At 42.7% G+C, this 12087-nt stretch overlaps 1 protein-coding gene across 2 annotated transcripts in view; it reads left to right on the top strand.

Annotated features, from left to right (window-relative positions):
* Positions 1–2006: 2006 nt before the first annotated feature.
* MED23 (mediator complex subunit 23) overlaps positions 2007–12087 on the top strand; it is a 71432-nt gene continuing 61351 nt past the window's right edge. The window contains exons 1-4 of one of the 2 annotated variants that reach the window (XM_075597327.1): positions 2007–2415; positions 7112–7143; positions 7237–7324; positions 10890–11014. In XM_075597327.1, the coding sequence (XP_075453442.1) occupies positions 2377–2415; positions 7112–7143; positions 7237–7324; positions 10890–11014 (284 nt within the window). In that variant the 5' untranslated portion in view covers positions 2007–2376. The remainder of the gene's footprint in view (positions 2416–7111; positions 7144–7236; positions 7325–10889; positions 11015–12087) is intronic. The other variant, XM_075597328.1, reaches the window with a different exon arrangement.

Raw genomic sequence — 12087 nt, 5'->3', positions numbered from 1 at the left:
GTAAACACAATAATGCCCCATTACAAAGCATTAGTAAGACCACACCTTGAATATGAAGTACAATTTTGGGCACCACTCCGTAGAAAACACATTATGGAACTAGAGAGAGCGCAGGGAAGAGCCACCAAATTAATAAAGGGGATGGACAATCTAACTTATGAGGAGAGGCTAGCTAAATTAGATTTATTTAAATTAGAAAAGAGGCATCTAAGAGGGGATATGATAACTATATACAAATATATTCGGGGACAGTACAAGGAGCTTTCAAAAGAATTATTCATCCCAAAGGCAGTACAAAGGACTCGGGGGCATCCCTTTAGGTTGGAGGGAAGGAGATTTCACCAGCAACAATGGAAAGGGTTCTTTGCAGTAAGGGCAGTTAAAATGTGGAATCCATTACCCATGGAGACTGTGATGGCAGATACAATAGATTTGTTTTTAGAAAGGAAAGGTATACATGGAACAACCCCAGAAAATCTTACACCTCCCAGTGTGGCACCCCTGTGGTACTGTATAGCTGTCAATTATTGTGGGAGCTTCCAAAGTCACACCACACATTGCCTTGCTGCTGTGGAAGCTCTTGCTGTAATTGACAGCTCTACCACACATTAAGGTGCAGTTTAGGCTGCCCGCTCGGGCCGCGGGGATCGGGGGAGGAAGCGGAGAAAGCCCCGCCCCCGGCATCCTCCAGCCAATCACCTGCAGCCCAGCATATTAGAAGCCCAACCCCCTGAAATTCAAAAAAATACTCACCGGCCGGGCTGCCGCATCCTCGCCGCCACTGCGCACCGCCACCGCACACCGCATCTACAGTACAAAACAAATGGGACCAGGGAGAAAAACCGGGACATTGCCGGGACGGACTGGCAGCCGGGACAGCACAGAAAAAACGGTACTGTCCCGGCAAAACCGGGATGCCTGGTCACCCTAAGTTTAGGGCCTCATAAGTGTGCCGTCCACATAAGGCTGAAGGAACCCACTATAATGCTGGGGTCCACCATTATTTTTTTGGTGAGCCCCTTGGACAGAGCTCAACTGGTGGCCTGTGTGCCAGAAGGCCTTTGGACTGTCAGTTGCCCAAGCAACTCATATTAAATTAGGAGCAAAGTTCAACTTTTTTGCTCACTTGTAAGTTAAGGTCATGTAAATATATCTATAATACAGATGTTATAAATGCTTGCAAAATGTTGAAATATAATAATTTTCAAGTTTATAATGTATTTAAAAGGACATTACAATAAGCTTGTGGCCCTTCTACTCCTAAATGTTTTCGGTTCTGGTCCGTTTTTGGAGAACTGGTTGAAGAGCCCAGCCCTTGGTGACACCTCTCGAAGCCCATTTGGAATGACTGGTTTAATAGTATTGTTTCTAAAACCTTACAAGCCATGTCCATACTATTACTAGTCAACATCCGAAAAGTCTTTTCAGGAAGATTTGTAAGTGCTGGAGGTCTGTTTATATGCCCTTCACTTGCTCAATGTGTCAGCAAATTATGAGGGTGTGTGCCACATAAATAGGGTAAGCCAGCATGGTCCCACCTTCATGAGAAAGAAGCATCAGTTATAACAGCAAGTTTTTGTTTTTCAAATCCCACCACTGATTAGGTGTAGTGCCAAAAATGAGTGAGTCCAAATCTATCGAGAAGGGGACTATTGAATGAGTGATGTTCTCCATGTTGCTTTAGATTTGCACATTGCCACAATACATAAGTGACAGGCATATCACAATGAGCCTGACACAGGTAGTACTGGGACAGAGATGTCCTAATGGGCAGTGGGGTCATGACGTTTCATACCAGCTAGAGCTGAAGCCTATTGTGACCTCACTAACTTAATGGCTTCAATCACGGGTGGTAGCGAATATGTCCCCACAGAACCATTCTATCGCGAGACTGAACGGGTCCATTGTAAGCGTCACTGGGTGGGAGGAGTCAGAGCAGTACTGCGCATGGAGGTGTGAAGAGACAGTATCACGCATGCGCAAACAGCACAGGCGGTGCGGGGAGGAACGGAAGTTGTTGGTTTCCGGCGGAGCAAGTTGTGTGCAGCACCCTTCGACCCGGAGACAAAAGAGCGCAACACCTACTCCGTCCGTACATGTCACAATCCTTATATCTATATATTAAATGGTTTCGTATAAACAAGGAAGAGTAACATTGTATGTGACTGAGACCGTGATCGAGAACATATTACATAGTAACACAACAGCGGCCACGGGTGTGAGACAGCAATAACACAACAACACAATGAGCCTGGCATAGAAGTAAAAGTGACACACGGGTGCAGGACACACAGCATGTGCATCCGTCCTTATTGTGTGTGAGTCCCAAACACTGCATGCTCCTGTGCACGCACACTGCACACGCACAGTGTGCACATGGAGTCCCAGCTGCAGAGCATCTTCGAGGAGGTGGTGGTGAGTCCTTGGGGTTTAGGGGGGAGGGGGACCACAGGGGAAGACACAGTCTGCTTCACTGTAATAGATGGGTGTCATCAATATAGGCAAACTAACAATAATAATGTGTCTCATAACTTTTGTATGTTCTTTATTACTGGTGTACTTTTTCCTAGGGGTTTTTTTTTTTTTACATCTCTTTATTTTCTATGTGCTATTTTATTAACAAGTCATTTTTGCTGTACCCTGGAGAGCCAACATTGTGTTTCAGTAGTTTTTTCCCCCTGAAGAGTTCAAAGATGCAGTCTCACATTGGACCACTTTTCTATGTTAAAGTGGAATGGCTTCAAATTAGGAGCGTGCTGCTTTTAAACAATGTGACACCATGTTTAGGATGGGTTTTACATTCCTTGTTGTGCCCTTACTAAGTCAATTGGTTTTCATCCAAAACGAACTCAGTGAGACCTAGAAATATGCTCAGCATACATTAATATATTAGTCAGGAATAGGGATGTGCTCAGCTTACAGTTGTGGGATGTATGCTAAGCACATTCCTACTATGTTGGATGATATTGTACTGGAATTTTGGTGCAAAAAAAATGTTAAGTATGTGTTGTGGGATTTTGTCATTGGTTACTGTTTGAATTGAAGAAGGGGGTCTTCATTCCCCCAAAACGGTGTGTTGCTTTGTGTATCTAAATAGATCCAATAAATGGTCTTCTAGGACCGTTTCTACAGATTTGTCCAATTCTCCTTTTTTTTCCTCTAGTAGATTATTCATATTTTTACAAAGAGCTGACTCGGTATGCATTGCTTTGCATGGAAATTGCAAACGCAATTATTTCTGTTCCAAAAGTATATCATTTAAGGAATTGAGAGCTGTATCCAGGAACTGTCACAGTACCTTGAACTTACTTCGACTTAAGAGAGTTTCACTGCTACTATGTCACTCTATTGATCTTTCAGTGCCATTATTGGCATTGAGTAGTGTTTATATAAACAAAACGTTGTTATAAATATAATAATGAATAGACTATACCGGTCCGTGGCTAACTAAATGCTTTTAATTGTGCGAGCTTTCGAGATAATGATCTCTTCTCCCGGCGTTGTTACAATGAATAAAGCAAAACACACAAAATCCACGGGGAGCATGGGGAGGAAACAAAAATAAATTTAAGTGCGGCAAAAAATGGCAACGTGGAAAAAGCCTTCAATTGACTTGGCTCTAATGAATTGACTACTTACAAGATGTAAGAGTCAAATAGGCAGGGTTGACTCAAACGGTCAGAGGTAAGTGGATGATGCAGTTGTCATCAAAGTGGATCAGGTCCTCAGGATCACGTACCCCGATGTTTTTCCACGTTGCCATTTTTTGCTGCACTTAAATTTATTTTTGTTTCCTCCCCATGCTCCCCGTAGATTTTGTGTGTTTTGCTGTTACTGTAGGGGAAGAGTGAAGACCACCCCTTCCAGTGGGTTCCAGAGCAGGGGGTGAAACTGTATTTACTTAAATCTCATCACATTTTTCACTTATTTAAGTTTTAGATTAGTCACTTATTATCAGTGTCCACTTTTTATTTGTTTGCGCCTGTGTTCACTTTACCACTACACAATGAATAAAGCAGGCAAGGTTTAACTTAAAAACAGTGCATCTTGGGATATTATCTGACTGAAACCTATCCCTCCCCCCTGTGCTGTATGCAATTTATGACTTGTGGTGTTAGATAGTCCCTGAATGTTAGTGATGTAAGATTGTGTGTATAAATGTATAAAGTGCCCACAGTGTATACAGCGCTTTACAAAAGGTGTGTGTGTGTGTGTGTGTGTGTGTGTGGAGTGGGAGTGTATACCAATGGTGTGGGTAGGTGTGGAAATGTAAAATCGTGTTGGATTACTCCTACAGTTCCATGAGAACTTCAATACGTTCCACCCGACCATCAACCTCAAACTCACCCATTCCCCAGACGAAGTATATTTCCTAGACACCACCATTACTAAAAAGAACAACCAACTACAGACTTCTGTATACCGCAAACCTACAGCCAGAGCCAGCTATTTGAGGGACAACCGCTTCCTCCAGACACACACTAAGCATGCAACCATTTACAGTCAAACCATACGATACAACCGGATATGCTCCGACACAGCAGACAGAGGCCAGCGGATTACAGCCTTGAGATCGGATTTCATAAACCATGGATATAACCACAGAATTTTAGGCCAGCAAATCCACAAAGCCACCAGAATTCCCATAAGTGATCTCCTTGAATACAGACAGAAAGAGACAAGCGAAAGGGTACCTTTGGTGGTCACATATAACCCACACCTAGAAGCCCTATGCAAGATCGCCAGGGAACTACAACCCATTCTCCAGGAATATACAAGACTGCAACAGGTCTTCTGTGAAACACCCTTATCATACAGACAACCTCATAATCTCAAGAAAAGGATGGTGAGGGGTAAATCATTCAAAAGTACAACTGAATGCAGGACAAGACCATGCCAGGACGCAAGATGCAAAATCTGCGCAATGCTCCACACAGCGGGCACAATACAAATACAGGTAAACCCCGTTATAGCGTGACCCGTTATAACGCGAATCGGTTATAACGCGGTTTTCACGTGGCTCCCGGTTAAAAAAAAAAAAAAAAAAAAAATTAAAATTTTTTTTTTTATTGCACACATTGCACACATTGCACACATTGCACACATTGCACACATTGCACACATTGCACACATTGCACACATTGCACACATTGCACACATTGCACACATTGCACACATTGCACACATTGCACACACTGCACACACTGCACACACTGCACACACTGCTCACGGCACACACTGCTCACGGCACACACTGCTCACGGCACACACTGCTCACGGCACACACTGCTCACGGCACACACTGCTCACGGCACACACTCTACCGGCACACACTGCTCACTGCACACACTGCTCACTGCACACACTGCTCACTGCACACACTGCTCACTGCACACACTGCTCACTGCACACACTGCTCACTGCACACACTGCTCACTGCACACACTGCTCACTGCACACACTGCTCACTGCACTCACTGCACACACTGCTCACTGCACATACTGCTCACTGCACACACTCACAGCTCTCAGCATACAGCACACTCTCACAGCACACAGCTCTCACAGCACACACGCTCACAGCACACTACACCACACCTCCCACTCCCCCTCCCCACCTTTGGTGTCGGCTGCTGGGAGCGGAGCTGGCATCAGGAGGAGGGGGGGGTGTGTCGGGAGGAGGGGGGGGGTGTGTCGGGAGGAGGGGGGGTGTGTCGGGAGGAGGGGGGGTGTCGGGAGGAGGGGGGGTGAGTGAGGAGCAGGCTGGGACTCGGAGGGCCGCGTGGGATATGCCAAGGAGGGGGGGTGAGGAGCAGGCTGAGACTCGGAGGGCCGCGTGGCTATGCCGAGGAGGGGGTATAGGTGTGGGGGCATGGGGGGGAGGAAATGGATGCCAGTGGTGGGAGGTAAGGAGCAGGTTGCGGCTGGACTCGGCGTTGCTAGGGGACGTGTAGGGTTTCCGGCCACCTCTTCCTTCCTTCCTTCCTTCCTTCCTTCCTTCCTTCCCTCCTCACTCCCTCCCGATCAGTCGCGCGGCGGCCCTTTTTTTTAAAAATTAGCGCAACCCTGGGTCTAGCGCGGTCGGATCGGGTGACCCCCGAGGACCGCGCTATAACGGGGTTTACCTGTTCCACGCAGGAATCTGGAGTACAAAATCAGAGGAAGGTTCACCAGTTTCTCCAGCAATGTCGTGTACCTCATCAGGGGGCTGCTAATACATAGGTGAGACGGGGCAGGGGCTAAACAAGAGAATGAATCTGTATCGCCACCGCATCACACGCGGAACAAGAGACAGTCCTGTCGGCGAACATTTCTCTGACTCCGCCCATAATATGGACATTCTGAAGGTGTCCATACTCAAAGGTAATCTTAGAACACTGAAAGAGTGACGGTTGCATGAGTACAAATGTATGCAACTGTTCGGGACACTTAGCGGTGGCCTAAATCGAGATTGCAGTTTCATGAGTCACTACTGACACGGGAACTCTCTTCCCATGAGTGCTAAAGGCCATGTCTATACATACTGCAGTATATGATTGCACACACAGCTGTTTCTTACACATACAAATGTACAATGTAATTCGATCCCTATATATAAATAGGGACCACATAGTATCTACACACACTTTTAGTAATGCAACACCCTGTTACATTTCCACACCTACCCACACCATTGGTATACACTCCCACTCCACACACACCTTTTGTAAAGCGCTGCATACAGCGCTTTATGGGCGCTTTATATATTTATACACACACACACACACACACTCTTACATCACTAACATTCTGGGACTATTTAACACCTCAAGTCATAAATCGCATACCGCACAGGGGGGAGAGATAGGTTTCAGTCACAGATAACATTCCAAGAGACACTGTTTTTAAGTTGATCCTTGCTTGCTTTATTCATTGTAACACCCCCGGAAGAAGAGATCAGTGTATCTCGAAAGCTCGCACAAATAAAAGCATTTTATTTGCCACAGAACGGTATCGTCTATTCATTTTTGATTAAGCTCGGCTAACACAGTACAGATACCTCTACATCTATATATATATTTAGATATGTTAATTCTAGATATGACGTGCATTATATTCTTCTATTGTACAGAAGACGGAGGTAATCGAGGAGGCCTTTGCTGGGTAAGTACCACCTTTTTCTCATGCATTATTGTCTTTTCATCAACTTTGTAACGTTGTGTTCACATTTAATTTTTTGCGTATCGTTATTCGCAGCATGTTTATGGACACACCTGAAGATGAAAGAACAAAACTAATCAGCTGCCTCGGTGCTTTCCGACTGTACTGGAGTGTCCTCCCTCAGGTGAGAAATACATTTCTTTCTTTGCCTTTTTATACCTTCTTATGAACTCCCTGGTCCGGTAAAAGTGCTCTCCCTTTTTTATATAATTTTTTTTAACTGTATATTTATTAGTAAGATTTATGGAATACAGAACAGAGAAAGAGGGGAAGATTGGGGACAGTTATACATTACATATTACATGCCATATTGAACCCCCAAAATAACCACAACATATATATAAGCGTATAAGTGTCACAGAGGAGTGCTACTGAGCATGGCAATATACATTTAAAACCAGAGACGAACATGAAACACAGACAGAGCTCAATGCACATCCAGCGAAACTTTATACACGGTACAGTGCCTAAATATACATGTATTGATATCTATTAAATAAAATGGTCTTTTAGTTTAACATTTTGGCCAAATTGTTGTAAGCCCCAGAGCCACTGCACGGCAGACCACACCTCAAGGGTCCCTACACTAATATAAATTCTTAATAACCTGTGCATTGCAGGAAGAATGATTTATAATAAATCTGTCAAAATTAGTTGCAAAGTTCTAAGTCTGTCTGAAGCTTTTATTAACCTGTACATTACCAGGAAAAGCACTCTGTATTAGATTTGTCACAATCACACTGCAAGCAGGCAAGTTCCCCTGAGAGTGGGAAATGCTATGGAGTGAGCTTTTAACCATTTCCTGGTAATGTACAGGTTAATAAAAGCTTCAATCAGACTTAGAACTTTGCAACTAATTTTGACAGATTTATTATAAATCATTCTTCCTGCAATGCACAGGTTATTAAGAATTTATATTAGTGTAGGGACCCTTAAGGTGTGGTCTGCCGTGCAGTGGCTCAGGGGCTTACAACAAGTTGGCCAAAATGTTAAACTAAAAGACCATTTTATTTAATAGATATCAATACATGTATATTTAGGCACTTTACGTGTATAAAGTTTCGCTGGATGTGCATTGAGCTCTGTCTGTGTTTCATGTTCGTCTCTGGTTTTAAATGTATCTTGCCATGCTCAGTAGCACTCCTCTGTGACACTTATACGCTTATATATGTTGTGGTTATTTTGGGGGTTCAATATGAGCTTGTGGGTGTTCTATATGTCTTACAATTCTTCTTCAGCTGGTCTTAGCTGATTGGAGGGTGGCAACCTCCTACCTAATTTAAGCTCGCCCCCTCCCACTTTTAAATGGTTAAAAGCTCACTCCATAGCATTTCCCACTCTCAGGGGAACTTGCCTGCTTGCAGTGTGATTGTGACAAATCTATTACAGAGTGCTTTTCCTGGTAATGTGCAGGTTAATAAAAGCTTCAATCAGACTTAGAACTTTGTAACTATTTTTGACAGATTTATTATAAATCATTCTTCCTGGCAATGCACAGGTTATTAAGAATTTATATTAGTGTAGGGACCCTTGAGGTGTGGTCTGCCGTGCAGTGGCTCAGGGGCTTACAACAAGTTGGCCAAAATGTTAAACTAAAAGACCATTTTATTTAATAGATATCAATACATGTATATTTAGGCACTGTACCGTGTATAAAGTTTCGCTGGATGTGCATTGAGCTCTGTCTGTGTTTCATGTTCGTCTCCGGTTTTAAATATTACATGCCATGACAGAAACCAAAGCATAAAATCAAGCAACCTGAGCAAATGATGAGGAGAAAAGAGAGAAAAGAATAAAAAGAAGGGAGGAGGTGGAATGGGGGAACAGCTCTTCCCCGCGACTCACCCAACACACACTGAAGGGGAACAAACACATCGGTAGCCAATTCAGAATCTCCAGCTGCGCATAATGTCACAGTAGGGTCAGACAAGAAGCTAACCCAGCATCGTCCTCCCCAGCTAATCAGGGCCTCCAGACCAGAGAGAACTTGTTGGGCTTCTCCCACAGGAAAACTGTAATTCTTTGCATAGTTTGTACATAACCCATACTGCGCATTATAATATTTAGGTCTGGAATCGTTTGTTTGTTTCACCAATTGGCTATACAGCATCTGGTGGCCAGTAGAACATGTGACTTTCATTTAAGAGAATGTTTAGGTACTTTGGGGGGGGAGGCGGGTCTGCTCAGTACGGCTAACCAGGGGTCTACCGCAGGTTATATAAGGGAATTTATAAGAATGAAGACCTAGTGGGGACAAAATTCTGCAAGATCACCAAGTGTGTGGGGGGGGGAGGTGGGGGGGGAGAGGTGTGAGTGTGTGTGTGTGTGTGTGTAGAGAGAGAGAGAGAGAGATGGGATGGTTAATTGCAAGCATATGGACCGGTGTGAGGTACCATGGGAACAGTACCTTATATGTATTTTCTTCTATTACCATACATAAAGAACTCCTAGAACTGGACATTTTGTTATTTAATTCAACATTTAGGGCTAATTTCCACAATCAACTGCTTCTATCTCCAAGATACTGTACCTGGAGTTTAAACGATTCTCGACGGGATTCGTGGCAGCAGAGGAGGCATATAGGAGTGGCGTGTATATACTTAACATTTTAACTATGAATCTGAAGAGTTCAGCTGAAGGCAGGCCCATTTTTTTCCTGTAAATCAACAATGTTTTTAATATGATATCAAGATATCAAATCCCTGACTTCAGAACTTGAGTCTTCCAAATGTGGAGAAAAAGTGGTATATGTGGTGCTCAATAATTGAACCGGGTTCCACATGCATGTAGTAATAACATCATAAATCCACAATGGGTAGTCCAGTAGTAATGGAGTGCCCCCCAAATGAATATAACAAAACTGAAGGGGAATGTGACTGGTGGAGTCGGCTTAGACATCCACAGTGATGTACACAATATGAACACCCAATCAGTAGTAGTAATAAAGAGGAACAAGGTCCATGAAAGACAGGATTTATATAAGGCACTGCGGCACTTTACCTGTACTGTCCAAGGGGCACTCTCATAATCTTCAGCGTGCAATCCATCTGTTGTAGATACAGGAAGAATGTAGGCATAGATAGAGCACAGCTCCAGAAATCCTGTAGTAAATATCCAGGGAAAAAGACCAGGCGACTCCAAAATAGTAACAAGGTTGATAAAGTACTCCTGTACGAAACGCGTAGGTACGTTCATTCAGTCCCCCCTTTTCCCTGTATGTCTAGCTAGAAATAAATAACCTCTCTTTGTTACTATTTTGGAGTGGCCTGGTCTTTTTCCCTGGATATTTACTACAGGATGTCTGGAGCTGTGCTCTATCTATGCCTATTTTCTTCCAAATGTGGAGTAAATTTGGGATTATAGAAAAGTGGGATCATGGCGGAATTACTGGAGGGAAAATTACATTTAGGTGATCCCATAGTGAGACTGAATATCTAATTGTTGAATTCACTCTAGCCAGGGCAGATATATAGTTATCAATATTTATCCAAACCCTTGAGTTTTTCTTTGAATTCCATAGGAGTATTTAGATTGCTCCTTGCAGGATGCAATAAAATAAGTCTTTTAGGAAATATTGATGTAGAGAGAGCAACAGCAATGTGATCATCGATTCGAGCCCTTGTGAACAGATCCAGTTTCACAGCAGACATTTATTGATTATTTTTCCATATGATTTTTGTTGTTTTCAGGATTCCCATGAGCAATGTGTCCAGTGGATTGTAAGGTTCATTCATGGGCAGCACAGCCCAAAAAGAATCTCTTTCCTCTACGACTGTTTAGCAATGGCAGTGGAAACTGGACTTCTTCCTCCCAGGTATGTGTGGCTTGTTTAATATGAAACAGATACAATGTCCACTAGTACCAAAAACTACAAGGGAAATAGTAGGTTTGTCATGTAGCCAATAGAATTAGTTACTGAAGAGATGGTGTGTTTTGTTTTTTTTTATTGCATTTTGTGCCTTGGATTATATTTTTTTGGAGTGCATTAAATATCTCATATTATTGCTGCTCTACCATATACTCTTGATACAATCAACATATTTTGTTGGATACTTGTTTGCCTTCCTCTGGATTAAACTACGGCAAATACAAATATAGGATACATTTAACATAGGATGGACATGTCTTTTTTTCAACCTCACCTACTGTGTAACTATGTAACCTGTTTAGGCATCTAGGTTATTCTGTAAAGTAAGGAAGGTGAATGGAATGATGGTTACTTTCTTCCAATGTTTTCAGTTATCACAGAAGTCTATTTAGCAGTGTTCACAAAAAGGGTCTTTGTATTATCTAATGATCCTCAGAATTAACCTTAATGCTCCCTCTTGGAAAACAAATGATGAGATTTTAAAGTGTGGCTGATTTTACGTTTTTCTAGTACATTTACTATTTTTCTAGTACTTTAAATGTAATGTTATAGAATGTTTTTTTAAATACATTTAACAATCGAAAATGTAAGTAAGTATATGTTTATATACCACCATCCATGTACATAGAGCTTCACAGCAGTAATACACGTGACATAATAATATAACACACAATGGGAATAAGCATTTCAGACATAACATTAGGAAAAGGTGTCCCTGCACTGGAGAGTTTACAATCTAAGTAGTATGTACGAAGAAGGTACAGAGACAATAAGAGGGTGTTCTGGTAAGTGTAATTACAAGGGGTCAAGGTCGGTGCATATGCGATGTATAGTATCAGCCAGTGCAGTTACCCATATGCTTTGTTAAAGAGATTTGTTTTTGAAGATGATCGTATAAACAGTGGCTTCTTTTCTGGTAACAGACTGATAAACATTGTTTTCCGATCACTGTGATGTCCGAAACATTGGAAGAATAAATATTATGGGGTAAATTCTATACACTTCGAAGTGTGGGACGA

This window comes from Ascaphus truei, chromosome 4, assembly GCF_040206685.1.
Source record: "Ascaphus truei isolate aAscTru1 chromosome 4, aAscTru1.hap1, whole genome shotgun sequence".
In the NCBI taxonomy this organism is placed as follows: domain Eukaryota; kingdom Metazoa; phylum Chordata; class Amphibia; order Anura; family Ascaphidae; genus Ascaphus; species Ascaphus truei.
Note: the sequence above shows the minus strand (reverse complement) of the source record. Positions and strands in the feature narration are given on the sequence as shown.